The sequence below is a fragment of the Dermacentor silvarum genome, chromosome 4 (genome assembly GCF_013339745.2).
Source record: "Dermacentor silvarum isolate Dsil-2018 chromosome 4, BIME_Dsil_1.4, whole genome shotgun sequence".
Classification (NCBI taxonomy): Eukaryota; Metazoa; Arthropoda; class Arachnida; order Ixodida; family Ixodidae; genus Dermacentor; species Dermacentor silvarum.
Genome location: NC_051157.2, coordinates 175,950,248 through 175,963,838, shown reverse-complemented (window position 1 = coordinate 175,963,838; position 13,591 = coordinate 175,950,248). Strand labels below are relative to the sequence as shown.

Here is a 13,591-nt window from a genome sequence, read left to right as displayed (position 1 = left end):
CGGATATGTAGGCTTTACTACGGTCCTACGCATACCTTTTTACATGGAGAATATAGGTTCAATTCACTACCTGACTTAAAGACATGCAACAATGCATGATCGTAGCTTTAAACTGGTGCTTCTTGCAACAAAGTACAGGCGTGAGCAGTACCGGCCCGCTCACAGAGGACCTCTATGACGTGTCCCTAGGAGAAAGGCTTTCTATTCACACAACGAGGCACATCTCGTTGCTATTCATTCTTAGTGGAGCTGACTTTACAAACTTCGTAGTATTCGACTCTTAACACGAAGCGACGAGTTTCATCTGTGACATGGTTGATGCATTAAGGTAGTAGTACCTTATTCTCGCTGCTATGAACACCGTAAACTTTTCCTTCGTCGTACATGACCATCCGCTTATCTAGGCTACCCTTGTAGTATCCTGAATGCACTTTGTGAACCGTCGAGAGGTTCAATAGATGATATGCGAAGTTCTGAAAGTGAGCTTCCCCACTCATCTTTTTGATCCACGCATGATGACGGAGGTAGAAATACACCAGGAACACACAAGGTTACCGCCGCTATCCTAGCCGAAATATTTCTCTTACTTCATCCGCGCTGCCCGCAAGCCTACCCTCGGCCCAATGCTGCCGTGAGCCGCTTCGCACCGGGTAATGAAATAGTGCGTAAAAGCCTACTTCGTGTAGTTCACATGACCTCTATTGACCACGGGACCACTGAGTAGCAGGGTCGTTTTCTAGCGCTTGATTCTTTCTGTATTACACGTTCTTGAATGCAATAGATAAAGATAGGGAAAACTGGTTAGACCAGATTCTAGCTTTGGAACTCCGTTACTGGTGATGCTAGTGCCGGCAAGGGCTGCTCCATGCCAATATTCACACCCCCTTCACTTTGCAGTTAACAGCCGATGTGAACACCTGCTAGCTTCAAAGGTATACTACCGCTAAAGCGTTAAGGGCCTCGTGTTGCAGAAAATAAATCTGGTGTCGGCGTCGTTCTCCGTGAGCGAAAATTTCCGCATATATTTAGGCACATGTAGATGCCACGCTTTGTCATGTGGCACGCAGTACATGCGGGTTATATTGCCACACCATTCTGTCATTAAAGTTGCTCATACCTTGTCTTACATTCTTGACAAAGTTATTCCTCCCTAGTTCGAGAGTGGCAGCCCATAAACAAATGTCATGAAACAAAACACCGACAGCGCATGTCTTTTATGTTAAAGCTTCTCTGACTAAAATACTAAAAGTGTGAAAATTACAGAAACCTGAAAATTGTGTATTTTGTTTGACGTGGCTGTGCACTGTTTCCGGGATCGGCCCAGGCAAGAGGTCGCGTTCGCTGCAAGCGTTTCCAGGTAAACATCACGGTTGCATAAGCTGCAGTTGCCGGGAAGCTTGAAAAGCAGTCGGGGATCTTTGAATGATATCGCGTTCCACTCACCAGCAGTTCCATGCTCTGTTGTTAACTTGATGTAATGTTCTGCGCCGTATTTTTCATATCTAAAATGCATTGATTTATTGACATTTGTAAAAAAAAGGATTTGTTTACTGCAAGTTGTTACCTTTCATATAAGAAAAACGTATTTTTTTCTTACTCGGGTGTGTTCTTATGAAACATAAAAAATTTCCGCATCTTTATTACTATTACAATGATCTTGCCAGTGCCATGACATCTCGTACCTTTTTGTCGTTTTTTTTGCTTAATATATAGTCACGGTATTCATCTATATCTGTAATTTTGGCGTCATTTATTTCAGCAATTTAAACAGGAGCCCAAGCATCCATTCTGTGGAACCTCTTTTATATACAGGGTGCCTCAGCTAATTTGGACCGAGCATTAAAAACAGAAACATAGGCGCTACGTGTGTCGTATTGGCGCAGCATTGTTCTGAGCCGTACGAATCACGTCATGATATCTTTGCCAATCCGCTAAGCGGGGTAATTATCAAATATTACTTATTAACTTTTTAATTATTAATTCTAGCGAAACATCTCAATGCAAAAGTTCAAGCGCTTGTTCATAAACATCTGATTATTTCATCTGTGCTAAGGTAACTGTCCTGTTTAATGTTTTTTCAAGTACCACGTGATTGCCGGCTAACGCGACGCGCTTTTAGTACCCTCAAATGTAGGTTGAACGAAATAGCAAAGGCTGCTCCGCGCACAGAGGTCGATTGAACAGGCTGTCGGTGACTGCGATGGACGTTAAGTAACAAAAGGGCGTACCGTTTTAAGAAAAAAATTCTACGACAAAGCGGCCGCAACGTGCCAATGCAATTAGGACCGGAGGTAGCATTTGACGCAGCGTCGGTATTTTTTCTTTTGTTTTCGGACCATCGAAGAAACACAATGGAGGGGGAGAGGGTGACAGTATGATCAAGGACGGAGATAAAAACCGCGATCGCAGTCACCGACAGCCTGTTCAATCGGCCTCTGTGCGCGGAGCAGCCTTTGCTAATTCATTCAACTACATATGTGGGCACTAAAAGCACGGCGCATTATCCGGCAGTCCCGTGGTATTTTTTGAAAATTTCGCGCACTTTAAAGAAAGGTTGGAAGAACATTAAACAGGACATTTATTCTAGCACAGATGAAATATTCCGATATTCCTGAACAAGCACTGCAACTTTATCCTTGAAGATTTTTCCACTAGTTAATAATTAAAAAGTTTATTAAGTATTTTTGTTAATTACCCAGGTTGGCGGATTAGCAAAATGTCATGACGTGATCCATACGGCCCAGAACAATACTGCGCCGATGCGACACCCGTAGCGCCTATGTTTGTATTTTTAATGCTTGGGCCAAGTTAGCTGAAACACCCTGTATAATGTTTTTCCAGCATTTACTACGTCTCACTTTTTCTGCACCAAACAACATGAATGATAAAGGTGGTGTTCTTTCGCCAGAGACAAATTTATGCTCTTTTAACCAATGTGGGACGATAGTTTTTTCACTGACCACTTTCTGGAACGAGGTGGTTGTTTGAAAGGCGTATAAGCTGGTACGCATATGCGTGAGATCCATTTCGAAGGCACGCCCTACATGTGATGCGATATTGAAATAGTTTACTGTGGACTCACCAGCAATAGTTTGTCAGGATTGACCAGCAGTTTCTCTTTGGCCAGAGCGTAGAAAGAGCACTCGGGAATGTCCACGTTGGGGTATGGCGAGTAGATGACGCGATCATGGATACGAGCCTTCATATTTCCGGGAGACATTTCCTGGAGCACTGCACGACAGAGCAAAAATTATGCGCTTAAGCGCATGCATCGCCTTCGGTCGGGGTGTCCGCGAACCGCGACCAGCATGACAAAGAACCAGCGGCTCAAAGAGAAGAAACTACTTTAATTTACGACGTGACGAAGCACTCGAAAAATCACCGCAGTCTCGCGGCCGATAGCAGAAAAGTTAAGGCGAAGGAGCAAGCACCGGAAGAGCGAGGCAAACAAGTGTGCCGGCGAAGGGGAACGACAAGAGAACCGTCGTAGCAGACAATCACCGAAACCTCGCTGCCGATAACAGAATAGGCAAGACTTGACAAAGGAAGCACCCTACCGCCCTGTCAAACACGGGTAGTCGCAAAGGTGAAAGAGAAAGCCCTAATTTTCGCAGACACTCAGCAAAAAGCTTTACCTCGCTCGAAAAGAACCCTAAACGGGTCGCGCACAACCAGCGCCTCACCAGGCCCACTCCCAAAAGCCCCAGAAAAAACGAACTTACCTAGTCATGTGATGCGGTATTGTACGCAGGAAAGTAAAACACGCACTCCCATGTGCTAAGACCGTATGCTGCGTGAAACCGCAGATATGGCGCAGCCACTCACATAGCGAGCCGCCGGCTGTATTTAGATAAGCTAGGCTTTCATGTCTTACTATCGAGAAACCATCGTAAGGAGTCCACCAAGATACCGCCCAAACTTCCTGCCGGCTTGATATGAAACGTTACGTCATTGACGCATCACTTTCAGTAGTTCGCTGAAGTTTCATTAGATCTGCCAATTCGAAATCCGTACGCTTCCTGAAAATAGACAAAGGCTACAGAGCCTTTAGACCGACCAGTTGAAGCAATGACGTCGACAATCACAGACGTCTAACTACTAAAATAGTTATCTCCGTGTCGCTAAGGATGCTTTATTTACCGTCCGCGGCCAACTTTTGCAATATTGACTTATCGCACATTACAGCGTAATCACTGGCTCTGGTTCGTGAATGTAAACCACTATTCGCTTCGCGCGTGCACTATGATACAAGATTTTTTCACTATAACATCGGCCTCAACATTTACTGCCTACATGTAGCACCTACATTTCGCAACTTCGCATTACCCGAAATTTAGTAAAATAAAAAACAAAACAATCAGTTTAACATTGCTAAACTAATAGCACTTCAATTTGCTCCTGCTTTGCGTCGATTCAATTACGTTCCGTTGATTTAATAACGTGTTCAAGGCTTACCTCCGTATGAACCACCAGTAAACAATAAGTTCCACGCGTCTGTCAGGTTCCGGACTTGTGTGCGCTTGGGTGGAAGCGTCAAAGAAGCAGGGAATTACAAGCAAACGCTGCCTCGAGGGAGCTTCACGGAAATATAGCTCTACCAGCTTCTGCTGGCGGTATACTAGAAGCGTCAACCTAATCAAGCAAGATGACGTTCTTCGAAGCTCCGCGATCGCCTATAATCTACGAGCTTTGCGCAGAAGAGGCGACGCCAGAGGAAATCCATGGTATTATCGGGCTTTTAGGTGGCTGCGCTTCAAACCGTATCTTATCTGGTTAGTGCAAAGAGAGGGGCCTCCTCTGAGAACCGTCAAAGTTTCTCTGCTCGCCTGTTTCTAGTTCGTAATTTCCTTTGATTGATAACTGCCTACTCGACCAATGAAGCTTCCAGCGCGTAAGGGTGGGGGCGCTATCAATTTGCTTGTGACGTTAGATGACGATCTCAAGAAGCCAAGTGTGTCGAAAGTTGCAGGCAGATGAAGCAAAGCGGGTCCAAATCGGGGTCAAGTACTGCCTTATCATGAAATTTCGCCAACGTTTTGGAAAGGCACTGGCTTTCTGGTTTTATTTCGCTTTGGAGAGCAAGCCATATATTCTGCTTTTGGGAGCAGGACAGATGTAAACTGCGAATGCGAAAATTTTTTTACCGAAATGGGTGGCAGGAACAAGTTGAGTTAACGCGCGATTACACGGGACTCATCACACGCGCCTTCCTTGCACGCGTTTTCCTATACCAGATGCGAGCATATGCGACGGAAGTGGCAATCTGAGCACCGAAGGCATATGGTCAGCAAGAAAACTTCCCACACGGGTGCTAAAACAAATTGGGTTTAGTTCTCTTCTCATATGCTGGGAGTAACCGCTGGTTTTCTGCAAATGTTCTGTTTCAAGACAGTGTAGTAACTCTAGCATTGATAAATAAATCGAAAAAAAGTTGCAAAATAAAATTAGAAACAAGCGCTTCAAAAACCCAACGTTTCCGCTGAGAGTTGTCTAGCAGTACCAGGCTATGTGCAATGAAGCGCGCAGTCTGTGTACGCATCGTTGCCGTTCCCTTCATCACACCTGTAAGGACTCGGAGTCGTGTAAGCAGAAGCGTACGCGGGGCCAGACTAAAGCCCCTATACCTTCGGAAAAGTATTGCCATTCTTTGCCGAGGATCTCGAAAGATTTTTCTCCGGCGATGGACCCCTGGCAGCCTAGCCCCGGGCACCAACAGCCTTAACCGCTGGACAAATAAAGTTTATTCCTATCCTATCCTTGAACAACGCCGCTTCTCTGTCTCCTGTATCTCCGATTGGACGATGACAGTATGCGCTTTCACTTCCTTATATTTTGTTTTTTTTTCCGTCTCAGAGCCATGTCGAAAGTCACTTGCGCAGTCGCCGTCACCGTCGGAGGCGCGCGCCCGGCCTGAAAGCTTCAATGAGAGCTTTCGAGTTGCGCCACCGTCGACTTGCTTTCGCAAGCAAAACGTAAAGAAAAAACAAGGGTTTTAGGAGAGGAGACGGCGGAGGAGAGAGTAGATGGCGGTACTTTTTCGATATAGGAACTTTAGGCGAGACGCATGTCCCGTGCTCCATGTGGTCGGGCCTTTTATCTTAAACAGGATGATCTGAGAAGAATAAGCGATGCATCGAATGCACCAAGATTCCCCTATCTGCTGCTCTTGATGTTTTCAAAAACTTGTATAATATTGACAAGTGTGCTTGTTCATCTTTCTCTGGTGACCGCATTTGACCATCCACAAGTGTTGTCGCTCAGCGCAGGACATGCCTGCATGCATTGGAAGTTTCTCGAATGCTATCGAACAAGAGCAGCAGCACTAATGCAAACAACAGCACAACTTCCGCAATACACTAGAAATCCCCACCAACAACTGGACGCGAATATCTCGGAGGCAGTGGTCTGCGCCGCGCTCCACAAGCTGCGTACATCATCGGCACCCAGCACCGACGGTGTGACCAACAAACGCTGCGAAACTCGATCCAAAGTCGGTAGGGGCCCTTACCAAGTACATGAACGAATACTGGAAATCCGGACAATTACTCCCGGAATGGAAACACGTCAGAGTCACCTTAATACACAAACCGGGCATGAAATTCGACCTCGGAAATCTTCGACCTATATCTCTGACCTCTTGCTTGGGCAAGCTAATGTAACACGTCGTGTTCTGCCGTCTACAAAACTACACGGAAGAGCACCACCTACTTCCCCCCACTATGCTAAGCTTCGGAGCTTCTCTATCCATGCAGGATGCTCTCATCCAACTGCACCATGATCTCCTAAGACCAGAGAGTGGTACAAGCACGAAAGCCTTGCTTAGCTTAGACCTTCACAAAGCATTTGATAATGTGAAGCACACTGCCAGAGTAAACAGCTTGGCCGAGTTGCAACCGGGAGAACGCACGTACAAAACATATCTGCTTTTATATCCAACCGTACGGATGAACTCTCGGTGGGCAATCTATTCTCCGAACTGATCAATCTTGGAAATCGCGGCACTCCTCAATTATCCGTTCCTTCACCTTCCCTATATTTAACCTCGCAATGAAGTCGCTACCATCCAAACTCGACACATTACCCGGCCTGCGACACACTCTCTACGCTGACGACATAACCACAGGCCCGACTGACAAGTCGAAGAGATCCTGCAGAAGGCAACAGACATGGTCGTCCAGCACGTGACTGACGGGGGCTTAGAGTGCTCGCAGAGCAAATTGGAGATACTAATAATATACTCCGACCCCTAGACCGGCCAAGAATAAAGACCCCACTGCCCAACATTAACGTGCACGTCAACGACACGGTAATACCCCACGTGGATCACAGGTGGGTCGTGGGCCTTTTTGTACAAAAGAATCACCACAACAACATCACCATTGCCCGTCTCACCACAGCGGTGAATCAGACGGTTCATCTAATCACCCGGGGGAGGGCACGCAAGCAAGGTATGAAGGAGAAGGAGCTACTCCAAATCATCCACGCCTTTGCCATATCAAGGCTCACCTACGCCCTTCCCTACCCACATCTGCTCCAAACCGAAAGAGCACAACTGGACCGCCTCATTCGCAAAGTGTACATCCGTACCACCCCTACCGAGCACCTCCTAAGCCTGGGGTTACACAATACCGTGGAATAGCTTCTAGAATAGCTTCACCGACTACAGCGAAGCAAGGCGGGCCGTTGGATCCTGGACCGCATCGGGCACAGATCATCCCCATCGCACAAGGATCCTGCCACCATTCCCCCCGACATCAGAAAGAGATTAATCATCAAGCCGCTGCCGGAGAACATGCTGGCAGGTCATCACGACGGCTGACGAAAAGCAAGAACTCAAGCCCTCCCCAAAACCAACGGGTCCGACTCCGAAGCAGCATACGTCGACGCTGCTCAATATTACTTGCCAAGTAACACGTACGCAATCACCGTAATTACCCTTCCCTAGATCAACAATAACAATGACAACAACTAACCTACGCCACGAACAACACTAATAAGGACGGCCGGTGCTGTCCGTGCCCTCAACTCGGCGGAGACAGAGGAGGCGGCCATTTCCCATGCTGCAGCGGCCGGATTTACAACTATAATCAGTGACGCAAAGACTGCCATATCCAACTTTGCGCGTGGAATCGTGGCTCCAGCCATGCTACGAATACTGCACCCCCTACTCTCCCCCAAACAACAAGATAGTGAAGAAGAACCCACCCCAATTTAATTGATATGGGTCCCGGCTCACGCAGGGAACCCGGAGAACGAGGTGGCCCCCAAATATGCTCAAGGATTCGTCGGCTGAGCGTTGGGTCCCGTCTAGGACCCGGAATACCTGGTCAGCGAGCCACTGACCACATACCACGATACTGCCCGACACTATCGCCTCGCAAGATGGACAATACCCCCACCTCATCCCAAGCTCACCAAGGAACAAGAATTCAGCTGGCGCCGACTCCAAACGCACTCCTTTCCCAACCCACAAATATACGCAAACTGTTACCCTGACTTGACATACCCACACTGCTGATTATGCGGGTCCACAAATGATTCTCTGGGACTGCAGGGAAGATCCCCCTCCACCAGATCTCCTGGCCGCTCCCTCGCCTGAAGCGTGGGAAGCGATACTCAGGAACTCGAACCTGCAGTTTCAACTTCAGGCCATCAATAGAGCCGAGCAGGTGGCTGTAAGGCATCACCTGGTAGCCACCCCTCATTAAGCCAAAGTAACAAAATAATCATGTTTCCTCCTCCTCGAATGTTATCGATGGTTGTACCCGCTGTCTGTTGTCCCCGATACTTTGGTAATCTGATTGCATGTACGCGCGGCGCGAATTGTGCAGTACTTTCTGCAAAACACTCCCGCACCAGCGATTAATCTGGAACCATTGATGACTCATGTATAAAAGCCGACGCGCTTGATCCCCTGATCAGATTTCCATGATCGCCGACTGTGTACGCCGATATCGTTCTTCAAGAGTAACTTGCGTTTGTGGGCACAGGTTCGCCCAATAAGGAATCAGCTTCGTCATTCGCAGTTTTACGACAGTGTTAGATGCGAGAGCATCTTATGCTCGGGGCAGTGTCCGTTCTGCGGCGTCCGCACCTATACTGCGCATGCGCGACTCTCCCTCATTCTCCTCTCCTACGCAGGTGTGCACTCTCCTCCTCTTTCCCCCTCTCCGCCACAGGTGCGGCGCAGCAAATCATTGCATATAACTCTCTCTCTCTCAATCTCTCCCTCTCTCTCTAAGGGTATGCCAGTAGGCGGCGCAAGTGTCGCGGCGCAGTATAAAGCGCGCGTTCGCTGTGCATCCGTCATTCTCTCTCTGTGCAACGATGTGGGAAACGCCATAAACAACGTAAACGTCGGCGCTAGATGCAGCGGCAGCGCCACCGCCGCGGAGCAGAGGAAGGCTCGGGAAGCCGAAGGTAAGCGTCGGCAAGCATACCCCGAACTTCGGGCCAGGGAAGCCGAACGTAGACGTCAACGTCGGCAGGAAACTTCTACGGAAGGAACACGGGCTTAGCACGCCGAAGTGGAACGTCAGCGTTATCAAGCCGACCCCGAACTCCGGGCTCCGGAAGTCGAAGCGCAACGGCAACGTCGAGCGGCAGCTCCCGATCCCGAAGCGACGAGGCAACGCGAGTCTGCGGCAAGAGCAGCAACACGTTCGAGGCTATTACAACGCCCGGGCTTCGACTCTGCTGACGCCTGGTTCAAGCGCGACTTCCTCGATCGGAGCTTCGGGCACAGCTGCAACGTGTGCGACCGGCTTTGGTTCGACAACAACCAGAGCAAGGTCGGGAGCGTCCAGAACGAACGTCAGCGTAACACGGCCGTCGGCGTTCTTTGACACCACTTCAGCAACAACACCGGCGACTCTCCGGTGTGCTCCGCATGCAAGGAGGCTCTAACGTCAAGAAAGTTTCCGGTGATGAGCGTGAGCAACGGCTACCGATACCCGCCGAAACCCGAGCAACTCCCCGCGCTGAACCCGGTTGAAGAACGGATCATCGCACCGCGACTCCCGTTCATGAGCATTCGTCGACTAACGCACGGCAACGGGCAGTACGGAATCAAGGGGCAAGTCGTGAATGTTCCGATCGAAGTGCATAGACCTCGTTTTCGCAAATTTCAAACTCGACCCTCTGCAGCAAGACCCATTGATGCTACACTTCACCTACCACAAAGCCATCGTCTTCTAGATACCCCGCGCACCGACGCTTGGAATCATGTACGATCTCTAAATAAAGACGCAACAACCCCGTACAAACGTCTCCTCTCTTCTCAATACATTCTCTCACTCTAACTTTCATTCGGTTGTGTTGCCAAGTGAAATTAAACGGAAACTCGATGCGCACCCCCCCGCGATGGTTTAGCATCCCACCATGGTTGCCCGTAGGGTGAGACGTGATTTTTTTTCGCCGTCAGGACTACGTGACAATATCTAAAAGTACTTAGGAATATCATCGAGAAAGCATGTGGAAGAGTGACCTTTTTCCCGCAGCAGGAACGCCCAGTATTTATTTATTTATTCATTCATTTATTTACTACAATACCCTCGGTCCTGCAGGGCATTACAGATGGGTCGGACAACAAAAATAATATACATACTAAAATAGTACAAGCAAAAATCTTGATGCACATGCTTGGTGATGACTGTCTTGAAGAATAGCGCGTCCAATGCAGGCAGTGAGGGGCGGAAGGTGGTTCCACTCTGTGCTCATCATAGGCAAGAGAGAATGGAGAAGCACATTCGTCATGCTACTATAGGATGGTAACTTTATGCGGATGATCAACACGTGATATGTATGATAGGATTGAAGAAAGAAGAAACTCCTGTGTTAGTGTCTGGTTAAGAAAGAAAATATTGTGGAAAAGGCAAAGGCGTGAAATTTTTCTACGAACTGCCCGATTAGTTAGGCCAACTTTCGATTTCATTAAAGAAACACTAGTCGGGCGAGAATAATTCGAAAAGATGAATCGAGCTGACCGATTCTGAACCGCTTCTAAAGCCCCAACTAAGGTGAGTTGCACGTGGTCCCATGCGTACGGATGATGCATATTCTAGCATAGGCCATATTAGTGTTTGACACAAAAGTAGCTTTAGATGGGATGGAGCCTGAGAGAAGTTTCTGCGCATGTAGCCAAGGGCACGGTTCGCATTGTTAGTGACATGTTCGATGTGCATGCAGGATATGTTTTTAGTAGTGTGAAGAAGAACGTAAACTTTATTATCAAATCGATAAGGTTTGAGTCCGGCGTATTTTTAGTGGGTCTGGGCACCCGTCTGGGCACCCGCCGGTTCCGAGACCTTGTCTCGAAGCGGCTTCCTCGGCTCGCTGGACGGCCCAGTGCTGTACTGTCAGGTTCGAGCTGAGCAGTGCGGTCTTCCAACGCGAGCGGAGGCTGGCGATGGAAGAGACGGAGGTGTCGGCACTGCCCGAATTGTTTGTTATGTCCTGACATTCCCATAACATGTGATTAAGTGTGGCAACCTCGCCACAGGATGTGCATCTGTTTGTAGTGTACATGTCTGGATACATGGCGTGCATGAGTCTTGGGTTAATGTAAGAATCAGTTTGTAATTGTCTGTAGTGTACAGCTTGCGCCCTGTCTAACCTAGCGTGAGGGAATGGGTATACGCGTCTCTGTAACTGGTAGTGTGTCGTGATGTCGTGGAACCTGGTCAAACGATCCTCCCACGCCCAAACGTTTGCAGTATCCCGTGGGGGCCGTTCCTACGATGATGCTCGGTGAGTGAGGCCTCGAGCAACGCGGTGAGCCGCTTCGTTGGGGGTGCTCAGTCCAGTGTGTGCCGGGATCCATAGCAAGTGCCTTCGGTTATCGACGTTGGCCTCTCCCTGGTGTATGGGATGTCGCTTGAGTATGTGATACGCCTCTTGCAATATGCGCCCATTTGCAAAATTGCGAATTGCCGTTTCCGAATCGCAGATCACTTATGTAGCTTGGTTGGTGTGAGGGCCAGTGCTATGGCCGCTTCCTCTGCCGCTTAGGCATATGCCGTGTTCACGGTGACGCTCGTGAGGTGGTTACCTCGGCGGCTAGTAACAGCCGCCACAAAACTCTTCCCGTCTCGATTACGGGCTGCGTCGGTGAAGACTGCCTCCTTGTCGTTGGAGTAACTTTGGTTCATGTGTTGTGCCCTGGCTTTACGTCTCCCCGTGTGGTGTTGGGGGTGCATGTTGCGAGGCAATGGGGGCACGTATAGTTGCTCGCGCGTGGTTCTTGGAATTTCCACTTTGATGCCGTGCTGCGTGTGGTATGTAATGCCGAGCTTTTCGAGCACGTGCCTGCCCGGGCGGGTCTTGGTTAGGCGCTCGAGTTGGGACACTTGTTGCGCCTCCACGAGTTCCTCGAGCCTGTTGTGCAAGCCTAGTTCCAGGAGCTTGGTGGTGCTCACTCCGGGCGCAAGTCCCAACGCACATTTGTACGCCTTGTGTATGAGGGCGTTGAGCTTGTTTCTTTCCGCAACCGTCCAGTTGTGAAACGCTGCCGTGTACGTTATTTGAGAAATAACGAAGACTTGTATAAGGCGTATGACGTTGCCTTTGCGCATGCCCGCGTGTTTGTTGGTGATGCGTCGGATGAGCTGCATCGTGCTGGTGGCCTTTGCTGTTATCTTGCGAAGTGCTTCGCCATTGCCGCCCTTGTGTTCAATCATCATTCCTAGTACCCGCATCTTGTCTACCATCGGGATGGGTAGGCCGTTTGATGCCGTTAATTTGATGTCTTCTTCTTCCGGGGGGGGGGGGGGGGTGTAGCCTTTAGGTGGCCGCCCCTTTCTGACCGGTCTATATAGCAGCAGTTCGGATTTTTCGGCCGAGCAGGTGAGTCCCGTGCCCATCAGGTAGATTTCCACGCACTGGATGGCCTGCTGTAAACGTTGCTCGATCGTTCCGTCGCTGCCCGTTGTCGTCCAGATCGTAATATCATCCGCGTATAGCGTGTGGTGCAGTCCTTCGATTTGCAATAAACGGTCGGGTAACCCCAGCAGGACGAGGCTGAAGAGCATCGGCGAGATGACCGAGCCCTGCGGGGTGCCCGAGCTCCCGATGTTGATTTGATCTGAGTCTAGTTGTCCCACTCGCATGCGAGCTGTTCTTCCCGTGAGGAAGTATCGAATGTAGTTGTACGTTCGCAGTCCGAGATTTAGCTTGTCTATTTGTCGTAATATGGCATCGTGGCGAACGCTATCGAAGGCCTTCTTCAGGTCCAGCCCGAGGATGGCTCTCGTCGAGCGCCCCGGACTGTCTATGAGTTGGTGTTTTAGTTGCAGAAGGGCGTCTTGCGTGGAGAGATGTCTTCTGAACCCAATCATGGTGTGTGGAAATAATTCGTTGTCCTGGAGGTAATCCGTGAGTCTATTGAGAAACGCGTGCTCCATCAACTTGCCCACGCAGGACGTGAGGTAGATGGGGCGCAGGTTCTCCAGCTGTAATTTCTTGCTGGGTTTGGAATCAGTATGATCTTTGCTTCTTTCCATTGCTGTGGTAGCTTGCCGTGCGCCCAACACTCGTTAATGTATTTTGTGAGTTTCTCAATTGATCCGTCATCGAGATTGCGTAGTGCCCTATT

At 49.1% G+C, this 13,591-nt stretch overlaps 1 protein-coding gene across 3 annotated transcripts in view; it reads right to left on the bottom strand.

Annotated features, from left to right (window-relative positions):
* The window catches only part of LOC119450780 (uncharacterized), a 177,998-nt gene that overhangs the window by 51,763 nt on the left and 112,644 nt on the right, over window positions 1-13,591 (bottom strand). Inside the window, exons 1-2 of one of the 3 annotated variants that reach the window (XM_037714283.2) lie at window positions 4,456-4,640; window positions 3,083-3,231 (exon numbers count right to left, since the gene is read on the bottom strand). In XM_037714283.2, the coding sequence (XP_037570211.1) occupies window positions 3,083-3,220 (138 nt within the window). In that variant the 5' untranslated portion in view covers window positions 3,221-3,231; window positions 4,456-4,640. Of the gene's footprint in view, window positions 1-3,082; window positions 3,232-3,722; window positions 3,795-4,455; window positions 4,641-13,591 lie in introns of those variants that run through there. The other 2 variants (XM_049666224.1, XM_049666225.1) reach the window with 2 other exon arrangements.